The sequence below is a fragment of the Colletotrichum acutatum genome (assembly GCF_030867785.1).
Source record: "Colletotrichum acutatum strain CBS 112980 chromosome Unknown BDZ83scaffold_125, whole genome shotgun sequence".
In the NCBI taxonomy this organism is placed as follows: domain Eukaryota; kingdom Fungi; phylum Ascomycota; class Sordariomycetes; order Glomerellales; family Glomerellaceae; genus Colletotrichum; species Colletotrichum acutatum.
In genome coordinates this window covers 33,925-48,600 of record NW_026849119.1, presented here as the reverse complement: position 1 = coordinate 48,600, position 14,676 = coordinate 33,925, and the positions used below count along the sequence as shown (strand labels likewise).

Genomic DNA, 14,676 nt, shown 5'->3' with positions numbered 1-14,676 from the left:
CCTGCCTGCCCCTTTTTATCATCATCGTGTAGGCACATAAGTTTCTCATCGCTTTGAAAGCTCCTCCCACTGAACACCACACCATTCCTCGAGATACCCAGCCTCACCAACCTCAACACCCCGCTGCTGACAATCCGCCTCGCAAACGCCGACAATAATGGTACCCCAGTCCATGCCCTCAAGCGACAGCTCCTCCGCCTCGAGCTCGGTGATGGCATGCGGCGTCATCTGCACCTCGAATACGCGCCTAGCACCACAGTTTCCGCATCGCGTCATTCCACCACTGCCGGCAGCAGAGCCCAGCTTTGCGCCCACGGCGTCCGCCTTAGAATACAGAAGCGGCGTGCCGTTGAACTCGTAGCGGATACACTGCTCCGGGTTCTGCTCCATGCGGTCCGCAAACTTTTGAAACGCCGCGTCCATGGATGACTCGAAGACGTCCTTCATGTCGCCTCCTCCACCAGCGCCGCTACCGCCCTCGGTGTCCACCTCCATCCGTGCGTTCTGCGGCACGGGCATGGGTTCCGGGTCGAGCGTCTCGAACTCGGCGTCCGCGAGGTATGAAATCGGGTACGGCTTGGGCAGGGCGTCGGCCGCGGGCCACGGCTCCGGCGGCGGGGGCGGCCCGGACGGCGTTTGCGGGTTGTTGAGGTTCAGAGTCTCGGCAAAGGTCTTGGGGAGGGACTCGGCCGGGTCCTTGGCCTCCTCCTTCTTTTGTGTGGGCTCACCGGCGGCGGCAGGCTTAGCAAACGGACTCGACGGGGCGGCGGTGCCAAAGGGGCTGCTGCTTGAAGAGGCGCCCGTGCTAAAAGGGTTCGCGTTGCCTCCGAATGGGTTTGCCGCACTGGAACCGCCGCCAAAGAGCGCGGTTCCCAGTCCCGAGCTGACGTCCTTCTGAGGCTCCTCCTTCTCCTCCACCTTCTTCTGAGGCTTCGCTTCCGCCTTCTTTGCTGCCGCTGCTTGGGCTTCCTTGGATACCTTGATACCTCTCACGGCGCGGATGCTGCCCTGCTTGCGCCGGCAGCTGGCTTTGCGGCAGGCGAAGACGTAGAGGCGGCGCTCGTGGCCGGGGAACTTTTCGGGGAGCTCGCCGTTGAGTTGGAGAAGCTGGACCATGATCTCGTTGCACACTTTACAGCGCGCCAGGGCTGCTGAGGCTGGTTGTTCGGGGTTCAACCATTCCTACCCAAGAAAACAACCGTGTGTCAGTCAATCTGGAAATCCGTCTCGTCTCTGTTTGTCGATGCGCGGCGGCAAAAGGAACTCACTGGTTGACCGCCAAGACGACTGATGGTGTCATCATCGGCATCTTTGCTGGCGTAACCGAGAAGTACGTTGGTCTCGGTGAACTCCTGCTCGGAGGAATCACTGTCGTAATCTGCCATGGTTTTGTAAATCGGTATGAACCTCGAGATTGACGGGTTGGGCTGGGTACGTGGGGTCAAGATTTTTTGGCTCTCGAAATATTTCGATGCGGGGCTTATCTTATCGCTCCTTGCCTGCTGTCCTCCAGCGAGGGGTAGCAAACGATGCAAGCTGCCCCTAACTGACATGCCCCAACCACTCTGAGTTGACACGCTTTACGAAATGGAATGCAGGTATTGTCTTCATGGTTGGATATCATTCCGGCTCTCAGCTTTGACAGGTCTAAGATCAACGCCTTTTGTCTACCGTGCCAACACTTTTTACATTGGAATCCATCAAACTCTTTACTCCTCAGGGCCGTCCATACCAGGGCCAGGGCCTCCCGCTCTGCCCATCTGTCTCGCCTTCAAGAGTTCGTCGCACAGAAGCAGGTTGGATGCAATGCTTGAACTCGAGGCAATGCAGTTTCTGAGTACTCTGAAGGAGTCGAAGATACCCTCGAGCTCTGCGTCCATCGGCTCACCCGTTGCCAAGTCCAAGCCAACGATGTTGCCATCCGCGTGCTCATCTTGCATAGCAGCAACTGTGACATGTTAGTGGATCCCTTTAAAAGGCAAGCATACTGTGCACTTACGAGCATCCTGGATGTCGAGACCGGCGTTGGCAGCGAGAGTCTTGGGAATAATCAGCAGAGCATCGGCGAAAGCCTCGACACCCCACTTGGCCTTGCCCTTCACCGTCTTGGAGAAGGCGTCGCTCTTGAGGTGTGCTGCGCAGGCAACCTGGAAGGCACCAGCACCGGGGACGACGCTCTTGTCCACAATCATGTTGTAGACACTACGCAGACCGTCACGGACAGCGTCCGTAACCTGAGTGATGGTGTGTGCGTTGGGTCCCTTGATCAATAGGGTGACGGACTTGGGCTCCTTGACCTCCTCGATGAAGGTGTACTTCTCCTCTCCCAGAGTTTGCTCGTAGACAAGACCAGCCCATCCCAGAGACTCGGGTGACAGATCGTCGACACTGTTCTGTGCAACACCACCGCAGATGAGCTGCAGTCTCTCCATGTTTCTTCTCTTGGCACGGCGAAGGGCGAGAATGCCGTTCTTAGCCAGGACGTCGAGAGAAAGAGGATCAATGCCCTTCTGGTTGATGATGACGAAGTTCTTGGTGGGGTCGTTTCCGCAAACCTCCTTCTTCAGCTCGACAATCTTCTTCAGCTTAGCATCAACGAAACGACGCTCGCTCTCCACCAGCTTGTCTCTCTGCTCTGCGCTAGAGTAGAAGAATCCAGAGTTGATCTCAGACTTCTCGTACTCCAAGCTGACGTTCATCGTCAGGATGTAGGCGTTCTCAAGGCGCTTGGGCATATCGGGGTGGCGGGCGCCGTGGTCGAGGGCAAGACCCTTGATCAACTGGGTGTCGGAGGCGGTCCGGTGCTGCATCTTCATGATCTCGACCATGTGCAGATCCGGCTTGGCAGGCGCCTGGTAGATGGCGAGAACAGCATCGACGATATCGGGGGTGAGCTTGGCCGCAAGGTTGGAGTTGAGCTTGGTGGAAAGCGACGTGCGGGCCACGGAGAGAAGCAGCTCGCGGTCGACCTCCTTCTCGAGCTTGAAGCCGTCAAGGAACTGTTCACCCGTCAGCACCACTATCCAAGTGTCCGTGTTCAATAGATACCCACCTTCAGTGCCTCGTTCTTGGCGATCTCGAAACCATCCGTGATAATTCTGGGGTGCAGGCCTTCTGAGATATACCGATCCGCCTGCTTGAGGAGCTCTCCGATCAACAGGACAGCTGATGTCGTGCCGTCTCCGCAGATATCATCTTGTGCCGTCGCAGCTCTAGCGATCATGACTGCAGTAGGGTTTTGAATTTGCATCTCGCGGAGGAGGACGTTTCCATCTTTTGTCAACTTGATCTGTTCGGCGGCGCATTAGCGGTGGGGATTCAGGGGAAGAGGGGTAGTTATTCGCACTTGACCGGAGCCATCGACAAGCCTATTAATGTTAGCATCTAATTTGAAGAGATGAACAGCGACAGACTAACATCTTGATGGTGCCCAAAGGGCCGAGGTTGGACTTGAGGACATCCTGGAGGCCTTCACCAGCGCTGATGTTGACCTTCAGGGCTTCACCCCGCCGCTGCACTAGCCGTTAGCATACAAACAAATATCCTCAGGACAAGGGTCGCGCACCCTCGATTCGGCCTTGGGGTTGAGCAGTTGCGCCGCAGACATGTTGGCTTGAAGTCGTCGAGGGGTTCGTGAGGGGGTATCAGTCGGTAAGGTTATTGGATTAGCGACCTGACGTGGAGTGTTCTCGAGATTGACCTGGCCCCGGGAGCTTCAGATGCGGGACTCTGCTGGTGACTTTTTTTCTGCCTCGAGGTGGCAGGCGGTCAGGCACTGGTAGAAGGTGCTGGCTCACTAATTGCCAGCTTGGTGGTGCTGGGTGCCTGGCACCTGCTGTGCTCCATTCTTGACTAACTCTCTCTATATGCATAGCTGCATGCGTAGCGGAATATATGCTTAGTGAGGTACAAATGGCTGTTGCATCTGTCAGCAATCCCGCCCTTCGATGAACCGTGCGTCGTTAGAGCCTCCTGATGGGGCGGATGCAAGCTGAGAACGGGAGACCGGGACGTGGGGACTTGGGGGTCCCCTAGAGGACCACTGCAATGAAACCTCCACCCCAAGAATACACCGCTGCTTTACCCCAAGCTTGTGCCGGTGACATCTTTTCTGTGGTTGCAAAGGCCAAGTGCCTTATCTACCAAGATCCAGAATCCATACTTAGACCATCTTGTACTGGATAAACTCATATACAGAATAAAGGAGAGTATTATGGACGGCTGATTTACCGCCTCCCGTTCAGTTTCTTGCTGCATCATCTCCGTTGGTCGTACCAAAGGCGAGCTTCAACTGCACTAGATTCCAGAGCTTCCAAAGTAAAGCAGCGGTTTGTTTACTCACCCTGAGTTTAATTCATTTGGGGACCTCCCGGAGACACGCCGGAGACACCTCACATATGACGAATCTATTTCATGCTCTCCTTTCATCCTGTTCAACTTCCAAGCGTACTTAAACGTACCGCTGACACAGTTCTTTCTGACCAGTCATTCCCATCTCTCCCTTCTTTCATCATCTTCATCTAGTTCTGTGATTCGGTATTTGTAGTCTTCAATCTAACGCGACATCATGTGGGGGTCCAAGCTCTCAGCTGTGCTGTCCGCGCTCAGCTTGACACAATCCGCTCCTGCGACTGAGCTTGAGCAGGTTGTCACCGAGAATGGCGTGAAGCAAGTGGCCATCATTGGTACGTGAACGTTGCTTCATGAAAAGTTTTGAAGCTCCGATGATTCGTCCATGACCTTAGCGCGTCGCCGTTGAACCCAGTACTTACACGATATGCAGGAGCGGGTGCCGGTGGTTCCTCCGCGGCCTACTACCTCCAAAAGTTCGCCGAAGCCGAAGGTCTTGCCGTAAACATTACTGTGTTTGAAAAGACCGATCGTGTAGGAGGCCGGACGTTAACCGTCGACGCTTACGGCAACCCGCTCGAACCGGTTGAGCTGGGCGCTTCCATCTTCATCGAGGCCAATCACATCATCTATAATGCTAGTATCAACTTTGGTCTTCCCCTGAAAGAGCCAGAGTCTGGCAGTGACGGCTTCCTGGGCATTTGGGACGGCGAGGAGTTTGTCTTTTCCCAAGACGATAGTTCCTGGAACTGGTGGAACTTGGCCAAGCTCTTCTGGAAGTATGGCACCGCCCCGTACAAGGCGCAGAAGCTCGTGCAGTCAACTGTTGCGACCTTTTTGCAGCTCTATGAGAAACCTCACTTTCCTTTCCGATCACTCACGCAAAGAGTCTTCGAGCTGGATCTCCTGAAGGCAACTTCGGTTACTGGCGAGCAGTTTCTCGCCAACAACGATGTATGCAGCGCAGGATCCTGTCTTGTTTGCGAACACTAACCGACTTGTGTTAGATCAGTGAGCTCTTCTCCCACGATATCATCCAGGCAGCCACCCGAGTCAACTATGCATCTAACCTGAAGTACATCCATGGCCTTGAGACCATGGTCTCTCTTGCCCCTGAAGGCGCCCGGCAAGTCATTGGAGGCAACTGGCAGGTCTTCCAGACAATGCTTCAAAGGAGCAACGCAACATTGCACCGCCACACTTCGGTGACATCAATCGCTGTCAAGTCTGGCCCTTCTAGCTCCAAGTACCTACTTTCGACCAAGGCCGCCCACGCCGAAGCCGAGACAGAGGCGGACCAGTACCCCATTGCTTTCGACAACGTCGTCATTGCGACTCCTTGGCAGTATGGAGATATCAGTGTCTCAGAGGATCTTTTCCAGCACAAGATTGATGAGGTTCCTTACACCAAGCTTCACGTCACCCTTTTCGCCTCACCGTTCCACCTCTCCCCAGAGTACTTTGGTCTGGAGCCTGGCTCCAAGGCACCCGACTCAGTCCTTACGACCCTCGGCCCTGACGACGAGGCAAAGGCTGGATCCGAAGGTGCTGGCAAAGCTGGCTTCTACTCTGTCAGCACCCTCAGAACCGTCACAAACCCCGATACTCTCAAGGACGAGTTTCTCTACAAGATCTTCTCTCCCAAAAAGGTGACTGCAGAGTTCCTGTCAAAGCTGCTTGGCGTTGAAGTGCCGGCCTCTATCGTTGCGGGTGAAAAGTCCGGGGAAGCCGGCCAGCGTACGGTTGAACCCATCTCGTGGTATCATCCGCATGTGTTCAACTCGTACCCTATTGAATACCCGCGTGTCACTTTCCAAGACCCCATCCTGAGGGACGGACTTTATTATCTTTCGGGCATCGAAAGCTTCATCTCGTGTATGGAGACCAGCGCCTTGATGGGGATGAACATCGCAAAGTTGATTGCCGATGATTTCTCAGAGGCCAAGGAGACGCTTGAGAAGATTGAGGTCGATGGTGCGCAAGAGGTGCTGGGGCAAATTGAGAAGGAGGCGCCCGTGGCTGAGGAGTTGTAATGACTCTCGGTTGAAGAATTTTATTTCCTTCTGTTGGTTTTACATCTCTCAGCACCGTACTGTATACACTGTCGGAACATGCGTAGGACGCAGTAATCTTTGTTTTTTTGATAAAAAAAAACCTGTACAGAATGATAGTTCTTGTTGGGTATTGTGCACCAGATTGTGTTCCCTTATTCGATTCTTTCCAAGAGAGAAAATGCCCCAAAATGTCACTGACTGAGCTGGCTGCTTCGTAAATAGTTCGGTGCTTCCTCATTGGCCAAAGCACCATGTCTTTGGGAGTTCTACTCAACTCTCAAAGCAGCAGATTGTTTTTAAGGAAATCTAATATGCCTGAAATGATTTAATTCAAGAGCAGGACACTGGTTTCAACTTCAATCGGACATAATGGCCAGGAATACGATAAACGATCCCTATCACACATCATCCTCCGGGTGCCGGCGTCTGCATACGTGTAAGCCCGTGACACATGTTAGACGTGCCAACAAACAATGCGTAAGGTAGCCTTCTTGTCGCTTACCTTACAGAAGCTAAGAAATTACTGTCATTAACCAGAATGCCGCTATTGTAAACAAAGCTGAGGCCTCCAACAGCTTGAGACTCCTGTCTTGCAGTGGCGATATGCCTGTCAGGAAATGGGAAAGAACCTGGAAGGCACGAAGGATAATTACTGCCTAGAAGGGTGGAAGGGTCCGGGGTGGGTCTGGACCGGCCGCTGCCGGGGGGCCCCACGTGATACCCCGGTCCCGTGGCACCGTGGCTCAGGGACCTTGTGTTGCCGTGGCAAAAAAAATGGGAGGGAAAAGGGCCGTGCACAGCCACAGACCATTTCACCCCTCCATCATCTGAACCCCAACTCAAAAGCTCCCTCTTATGACGCATTTTCTTCCCTAGTGCCTGATCACTTTTGTTTCGTGGCCAAGGTCTGGGACTTTCCGTCTCTTTGTCCTTTGATCAACCCAGCGGCCGGGCTTGCTTCGTAGAGATACAAAACCACGTCGCAAGAGCTCTCTGCCCACGATCAACACAGCTTTCCAAACAAGCCCCAAACTTCAAGATGTTTGTCCTCAGAAACGGTAAGTTTACCCCGCTACTCACTTGTCACTCGGAGTGTTCGCTGCGCCGCTTCGCCTTATCCCGCGACCGACGGCGAGTCGCATGAGAATCGTTCGTTGGGCTTCATTTGTCGTCACCGTTTCGCGATCAACGCCTTACTGCTTCCTACACATCACGCCCGTTTGCGATGTCCCGGAGCCCTTAAGTAAATGCTAACAACTTTTCCCTTTTCTAGTTGGCAAACTCATCTTTGGATCTAGCAACCAAGAATCTCTCATCGAGCTCCCCCAAGGACAACTCTACCTTGTTCGCCCCCTCTCACCGAAGGGCTACTCCGAACTTATCTTCAAGGACGCCGCTGCCCGCATCAGACGAACTGCGCAGGATTTCCAATACCAGCTCGTGGTCCAGAGAGTTTACGAGGAAGGCGAGGCCGAACTTCTAGCCGAGGAGGAAGGAGAGGACGCTGAAATCGACGCACTTGCTGCCGCCGAAAGAGACGAGAAGACCTTCCTGCTTGACGAGGCCCTCCACTTCCGCATCGAGATTCGGGAAGGCAAGGAGAAGATTCTGGCCTGGAGAGACCTGAGTGGTGATACTGGTGACGTCTACGAGTTCGTTTGCGACAACGTTGTGTCTCCTGGTCAAGTCGCGCAATTCGAGCGGGTCGCCAAGGAGTGCCAGTACGAGCGAAAGTATCGCAAGCCGCATACAACTGCATCAGAAATAGACTTCAAGCAGTTCGAATTTCAGGACGAGCAGCCTATCCCTCCCGCAAGTCCTATTCACAGCCCTACTCTCGTCAGATCGATCGAGTCTGCCGACAGTCTGTTTGTGCCGCAAGACCCAATTACACCTACAAAGAAGGAAGAACAATCACTCGTCCAGACCCCTACGAAGACGCCGGCCAAGATGCCTGTCACGCCGGAGAAGAAGTCCAAGCCGACTGGTCCTCCCAAGTCAGCGGAGGCTCCAGAGGCTCTCGATACGTACGCTGCCGAGAGCTGTGAACTCCATTTCTACGACCATCCCTCCGGTTCCTTCATTCAGCAAGCTGCCGCTGTCACCGCCACCGTCACCGAGGTCGGAAGATGGGAGTACTGGCTGCAAATCGAAAGCGAGGATCGTGCTTGGTTGGGCATTCCGATTATTGCCGACATCAACCCTGTCTTCAACTTCGAGTTCTTGTCTTTCATCTTCAACCACTTCTCTGCTGATGGATCGGCATACTCTTGGCTGCTTCGGTTCAAGGACCAGCCGACCTTGGAGCGTTTCCAAGAAGCTCTCCTCCGTGCCCTCTGGGAGCAGCTGAATGAGGTCAAGTGGGAGAAGAAGACGGACAGAGAGCAGGAGTACATTACGTCCGCCTTCAATGATTTGGTTATGGAAGATACACCCGAAGAGCAGGAGGAAGAAGAGGAAGAGGAGTACGAAGATGCAGAGGATGATGCGCAGCGTAGCGAGCATTACGACAGCGACGAGGAGGATGACGATGTCGAGACCAAGGAGGAGGATGGCAACGTCAACTCTCAGCTTGCTGTTGGCTACAAGCACGACCGGTCCTTCGTTGTGCGCGGATCCAAGATTGGCGTCTTCAAGCACACGGCGAACAACAACCTCGAGTTCTCCACCAACATTTCCAAGGTCGAGACTCCCAAGGGCACACTGTTCAGCCCCAAGAAGGTCATGCTTCACAACGAGGATCGCAACATGATTCTTCAGAATGAGTCGGATCCCAACAAGCTGTACCGTATGGATCTCGAGTACGGCAAGGTTGTCGATGAGTGGAATGTTCATGAGGACATTCCTGTTCTCAACTTTGCTCCCGAGAACAAGTTTGCTCAGATGACCCACGAGCCGACCTTCCTTGGTATTTCAAAGAATGCCCTTTACCGTGTCGACCCCCGTTTATCCGGCACCAAGCTGGTTGATTCCCAGCTGAAGCAGTACGTTTCAAAGAACGACTTCTCAGCTGTCTCTACTACGGAGAAGGGATACATCGCCGTCGCTTCCAACAAGGGTGATGTACGCCTCTTCGATCGCCTAGGGATCAACGCCAAGACCCATATCCCCGCTCTCGGTGAAGCCATTCTCGGTCTCGACACATCCGCTGACGGTCGCTGGGTCCTCGCCACCTGCCGGACGTACATCCTGCTCATCGACGCGATGCAAAAGTCTGGCAAGAACGAGGGCAAGCTTGGTTTCGAAAAGTCTTTCGCGGCTTCCGACAAGCCTCAACCTCGCCGCCTGGCTCTGACACCCGAGCACGTCGCCCAGTTCGCCCATGAGACTGGCAAGCCTGTGTCATTCACACCTGCGCGCTTCAACGCCGGCGAGGGCGTTGAGGAGACGAGCATCATCACCGCTACCGGCCCGTACATCGTGGAGTGGAGCTTGAAGAAGGTGCTCCGCGGAGCCAAGGCCGCCTACCGCATCAAGCGCTACGCCGAGGAGGTCAAGGCCGACGACTTCAAGTTCGGAACGGACAAGAACGTCATCGTCGCCCTCCCCAACGAGGTCAACATGGTCGGCAAGCAGGGTCTCAAGCGCCCTACTCGCGAGAGCATAGCCGGCAACTTTGCACAGCTCAGCATGGGCCGCAGGGATTCTGGACGGATCACGACGCCCAAGAGCGGCCGATACAAGCTAGGCAAGGAGGATATTGTCGCGTCGCCGTACTGAGTCAGGCGAAAGGTGGATTCTTCTTTGTGTGTTATGTGTGATGCGTTTCATGTTGGACTACTTGACTCCCCACGATGGCGTTTTCAAGGTTGAGAATACGCTGAATTTGCGTAGCGCAAAGGGACGGGAGTGTGATGAAGGAGGAGAATGGGGGGCTTTACGGGAGGGACTTACAGCACAACACGTTTACCTCTTCTTTTCTACTTCTTCTTCTTCTTCGTTGCTCTTGTGCCGCCAGGTATCTTCACTCTTGCTTGCTTTTTCACTTCATTACCTCCTCTCTTTCTTGACATTTTACCATGACGAGAAGAAGGGGTACTTTTCTAGATACCTTTTGAAGAGCTTCGCGAGTGAGCAAGCTTTGGTAGTTTGTTCCACTTCTCCCTTTCTAGTTCAGGCAAATGCGAAATTAGCCCGTTTTCTCAAAGTCACACGACTCTGAATTTACGTGAGCTCTGAATGACTCCTCGTTGCTTGCATTTGACACCATGTATGAGCCGTGAAGGGATACCTTTACTTGTAGAATAAGTAGGTATATAGTCTATCGCGGTCATGCCCCCAAAGAAAAAAAATAAAAACAAATTGAAACAAATGCATGGGGTACACATCATGTACGACACATTTCCTTCTCATGCGATCCGTCCATCCATATTCCCCCTCGCCAGCATCAGGAATCAAACAAAAGCACGTGAAAAAAAAACCCCCAAAAAACTCCGCTCGTCTCGATGCCATTGTTTCCGATCATGTATGCTTCCCCGCCCTGCTACATCTTACCCGAAAAGGGCAAAATCTTCTTTTCTCTCTTTCAATCATGCTTTCGTTAATATGGGCCGGACAGCCCCTTGTCCAGTGAAAAGTCAGTAACTTGGGTTTGCAAGTCTTTTGGATATACAATTGGCCGTTATGCGTCTTGCTTCTCCGCCTTCGTCTCCTTTGCATCTTCCGCGCTGTCCTTGCTACCGGTGACGCTCTCGACAGCGCCCTGAATCGCCTTGGTGACCTGACCGACCACGTTGCCGCCAATGTTCTTCAATGTCTTGGATTGCGTCGCTTCCTGGGAGAGACGGGTCATCTCGGCGACGAAGGACTGTCCCCACCAGGAAGACGTGTACTTGAAGACGTAGCGCTCGAGCTTCTTGTAGTTGGTCTCGCGCTGCTCGGGGGACATGGTCACCGCATCGTGGATTGCGTTTGCCAGCTCCTCGGTGTTCCATGGGTTGACGATAAGAGAGCCGTTGAGGGACTGGGCGGCGCCGGTGAACTCGGACAGAATCATGACACCGTGACGCTCGCGCTGAGTAGCGATATACTCGTACGAGACCAGGTTCATGCCATCGCGCGTGGAGGAAACAAGACAGACGTCTGAAACGGCGTACAGAGCTGTGAGCTCGTCGAAGGAGACGCTCTGGTGGAGGAAGTGAATGGGCATGAACTCGATGGTGCCAAACTTGCCGTTAATACGGCCGACAAGCTCATTGACCACGGCACGCAGATTCTGATACTCCTCAACGTCCTGTCTCGAAGGCACGGCAACCTGAACTAGCACGATCTTGCCGATCCACTCGGGGTGTTCTGTCAAGAAGACTTCCAATGCGTGGAGCTTCTGAGGGACACCCTTGATGTAGTCAAGGCGGTCGACACCGACAATGAGTTTGACTCCGTTGAACTTGCGCGTAAGGGCGTCAATTCGCTCCTGAACCTTGGGTTTCTTGAGGCCCTCGACGAACTTCTCAGGGTCAATACCAATGGGGAATGCGCCAACGGTGACGAATTTGCCATTGTAATCAACACCATTGGGGGTCGTAGGAGTTCCACTACATGTGACGTTAGTATGTGTCTAAGAGAGAACAAGTTTTCGCCTTTCGATTGTCTCTTACAGAATGCGAGAGCAACTGCTCAAGAAGTGACGAGCGTAGTCATAGGTGTGGAATCCGATTAGGTCGCAGTCGAGGACGCCCGTCAGGAGGGCTTCGCGGACAGGAAGAATACGGTAGATTTCGGAAGAAGGGAAAGGCGTGTGCAGGAAGAAGCCAATCTTGACATTCTTCTTGGAGTCGCCAATCTCCTCGCGAAGCATCTCAGGCAGCAACATCAGATGATAGTCGTGAACCCAGATAAGATCGCCATCTTGAACATCCTGGACGACAGCCTTGGCAAATAGGCGGTTGACTTCGCGGTAAGCAGCCCATGCGCTCTCGTCAAATGTGATTTCACCGGGGTGGTAGTGGAAAAGCGGCCAGAGAATAGAGTCTGCGAAAAAGGGTCGATTGTTAGTAGAGCTACAAGACACAGAGGCAAGGGAGGCTTGTCCATACTAGAGAAGCCATTGTAGTGCTTGTCAGCGAGCTCGTCGTCAATGAAGACAGGGTGAGCATCGTATTCGTCCTTGAGGCGCTGCTTCATGCCGGCAATTTCGTTCTCGGGGACTTCGAGGCCTGGCCAGCCGTACCATTGAAAGCTGGTGGTTTTTGACAGACCACTGAGACCGGTGACGAGACCACCAGAGGACATGGAGAAGGAGTAACTGCCATCGTCGGAACGCTTGATGGTGATGGGCAGTCGGTTGGAGAGTAGTAGTAGGCGACCGGGTGCAGTCTCTTCGTCGGGTACGAGCGAAGGCATCTTGGGCGATTTGGGCGGTGCTGAAGGTGTTCGGTGGAAGATGGTTGTGCGAAAGATTTCGCGGATGGTTCGTTCGATGGGTGGCAGGTAATTAGGGAACAGCAGTAGCTAAGGTGTGCCGGGGTTACTGTGGCGGGAGGGTAAGGTGTTAGCTGAGACTGGCTGGGATGAGCTTGCGGGGATGATGGAGGGGTAAATACCAGGAAGATCAAGTACCCAAAGCTCAAGTAACAGCGACGTAAAAAGCACACAGGGGTGGGCTGGTGCTGGATATAGCTCCGTCGCAAAAGTCGAGAGCTTCTTGAGTTGCCGAGAGAGGTGGGAGTGAATCGTGGTTCGCAGAGAAGCTTCAAATAAGGGCGACGGCGACTAGTGTATGTATAAGGTATGTTGACGGGACGGTAGGGATGCAGTGGTATTGGAAGAAGCCGGGCTGTCGGACGCAAGCTACGTGGAAACGTAATGCACGAAAGCAAGCAGTGCAATGTAGGACAAGCTTGGTCTGGGTGAATGGAGAGAGGAGAAAACCTCAGGTGTGTGAGGGAATATGGTGAGGTGGAAAGAGACGGAAGACGGCGGCTAGTCAGTGGTTGGCTTGCCAGGTTGCGTTTGTTGACTGAGTGAGAACTTCGGGGGTGAGAGGGCAGACGAGAGGGTGTTGAGAAGAAGCAAGAAAGTGCCAATCCGGTTCAGTGCAATCCAAACTAGACGGGCAGCAGCTGCACGACGGAGAAAGCTCGACCTGATGCAACACTGGCGCACTACTGTAAGGCAGAGCTTGCGTTTCCCCAGAAGTAGAGGTACTTGGTTTGTGGGGCACGTTGGATCAAGGCAATGGAGAAAGGTACGAACGGATTTGACGCTTTTCTAAGTTTACATGTGTGGTGTTATTTGGATGGCAACACCGCAAGATAAGAGAAGAGCACCAAACGCGGCAGACGAAACGTGGCTACCCAAGATAGGCATCCAATGACATATTGGATTGAAGTGAGGTAGAAGCCGGAGCATGCCTACCAGAGAGCAATGTACAGAGTATGATGTTGGAACTTGGGCACCGCTGGTACTTCGTACAGATACCTGGTGCCGTGCCATCTACGTAATTCTGGGTAGAGATCCATGTCAAATCATTGCGAGGAATTCCCGGCCCTGTCACTCTTTTCTCTGCCACCCCTCCAACCTCTCTCTAATTACAGGCCGTCTCTCCTACTACAGTCTTTCTGGGCGGACAAATAGACAATCTCACCGGGGGGCAACATGAGCGATGTTTTTCCAACAGGCCCGTCCAGCCGAATCTACCTCACCTGCGTTTTCTGCCATCCCTTTCTCTCGCCGAACAAGCCCAAAGACATCCAGAGCTTGGGGCGCTAAGTAGATGTACACGAGACCTGGGCACCTTCCGCCAGGCGGTGGAGAATCCGGCGCCGAGATGTGGGTATTTTATCGGCGGTAGAGGAGAGAATGTTCACGATGTATCTTGAAAATTTCCCTGCATCCACCCATCTTAAAGACATCCGGTCTATCCTGCAGATCGAGCCTCCAGGCTTCGGGTGGCTTGCCGGCGACAATATGAGCCTTTCGCTGCCACACAAGAGCCCTCTTTCCCCCCTATTCCGCTCAACTGCGCTGCTCCAGCTGCTTCCTTGCTCTTTGGAGAAAAGAGTACCTTGCATCTGTTCGCTAATAGGTCGATGTTCTGCTATGTAATGCTTAATCCCGAGGATTTTGAAGCTAGGGCTTCGCATTTACAGCTGGGTGCACATGAAGTGTGATCGGTCCCGCATCGTAAATGTGCTGTCACCATCCTAGGATCAAATATTATCTAGCATCATCATCAACATGCTTACCCTCTGTCATTGTAGTTGCGCAGGAGCTTTGGCCCCGACTGCTGGGCGTTTCGACCATCTCGTACCCAATGACATACACTAGATGC

At 53.5% G+C, this 14,676-nt stretch overlaps 5 protein-coding genes across 5 annotated transcripts; 2 read left to right on the top strand and 3 right to left on the bottom strand.

Annotated features, from left to right (window-relative positions):
• Positions 1 to 45: 45 nt before the first annotated feature.
• On the bottom strand, positions 46 to 1,385 carry BDZ83DRAFT_588272 (programmed cell death protein 2; the record flags this gene model as incomplete). The annotated part of the gene is made up of 2 exons (XM_060506120.1): positions 46 to 1,182; positions 1,269 to 1,385. The coding sequence occupies 2 exons, from the start codon at positions 1,383 to 1,385 to the stop codon at positions 46 to 48; spliced, it is 1,254 nt and encodes a 417-aa protein (XP_060360180.1).
• Positions 1,386 to 1,709: 324 nt separating this feature from the next.
• BDZ83DRAFT_588310 (T-complex protein 1) lies at positions 1,710 to 3,607 on the bottom strand (the record flags this gene model as incomplete). The annotated part of the gene is made up of 6 exons (XM_060506125.1): positions 1,710 to 1,948; positions 2,000 to 2,999; positions 3,053 to 3,289; positions 3,347 to 3,368; positions 3,418 to 3,512; positions 3,566 to 3,607. 6 exons carry the CDS (start codon positions 3,605 to 3,607, stop codon positions 1,710 to 1,712), a joined length of 1,635 nt encoding a protein of 544 aa, XP_060360179.1.
• Positions 3,608 to 4,414: 807 nt separating this feature from the next.
• On the top strand, positions 4,415 to 6,643 carry BDZ83DRAFT_60127 (prenylcysteine oxidase). Its single transcript, XM_060507090.1, has 3 exons — positions 4,415 to 4,685; positions 4,784 to 5,304; positions 5,358 to 6,643. Exons 1-3 carry the CDS (start codon positions 4,568 to 4,570, stop codon positions 6,381 to 6,383), a joined length of 1,665 nt encoding a protein of 554 aa, XP_060360178.1. The 5' UTR covers positions 4,415 to 4,567; the 3' UTR covers positions 6,384 to 6,643.
• Positions 6,644 to 7,443: 800 nt separating this feature from the next.
• BDZ83DRAFT_762519 (VID27 cytoplasmic protein) lies at positions 7,444 to 10,380 on the top strand (the record flags this gene model as incomplete). The annotated part of the gene is made up of 2 exons (XM_060515206.1): positions 7,444 to 7,462; positions 7,678 to 10,380. The coding sequence occupies 2 exons, from the start codon at positions 7,444 to 7,446 to the stop codon at positions 10,122 to 10,124; spliced, it is 2,466 nt and encodes an 821-aa protein (XP_060360177.1). The 3' UTR covers positions 10,125 to 10,380.
• Positions 10,381 to 10,940: 560 nt separating this feature from the next.
• Positions 10,941 to 13,072, bottom strand: BDZ83DRAFT_60084 (family 20 glycosyltransferase). Its single transcript, XM_060507057.1, has 4 exons — positions 12,947 to 13,072; positions 12,440 to 12,873; positions 12,002 to 12,374; positions 10,941 to 11,938 (listed from the first exon to the last, which is right to left on the bottom strand). The coding sequence occupies exons 2-4, from the start codon at positions 12,744 to 12,746 to the stop codon at positions 11,026 to 11,028; spliced, it is 1,593 nt and encodes a 530-aa protein (XP_060360176.1). The 5' UTR covers positions 12,747 to 12,873; positions 12,947 to 13,072; the 3' UTR covers positions 10,941 to 11,025.
• Positions 13,073 to 14,676: the final 1,604 nt, after the last annotated feature.

Coding starts and splice junctions, on each gene's coding strand:
- BDZ83DRAFT_60127 (XM_060507090.1), top strand. CDS start 4,568: ATGTGGGGGTCCAAGCTCTCAGCTGTGCTGTCCGCGCTCAGCTTGACA. Junction 4,686..4,783: donor GAAGCAAGTGGCCATCATTG/GTACGTGAACGT, acceptor CACGATATGCAG/GAGCGGGTGCCGGTGGTTCC. Junction 5,305..5,357: donor AGTTTCTCGCCAACAACGAT/GTATGCAGCGCA, acceptor GACTTGTGTTAG/ATCAGTGAGCTCTTCTCCCA.
- BDZ83DRAFT_60084 (XM_060507057.1), bottom strand. CDS start 12,746: ATGCCTTCGCTCGTACCCGACGAAGAGACTGCACCCGGTCGCCTACTA. Junction 12,375..12,439: donor GCACTACAATGGCTTCTCTA/GTATGGACAAGC, acceptor CCTTTTTCGCAG/ACTCTATTCTCTGGCCGCTT. Junction 11,939..12,001: donor AGCAGTTGCTCTCGCATTCT/GTAAGAGACAAT, acceptor CGTCACATGTAG/TGGAACTCCTACGACCCCCA.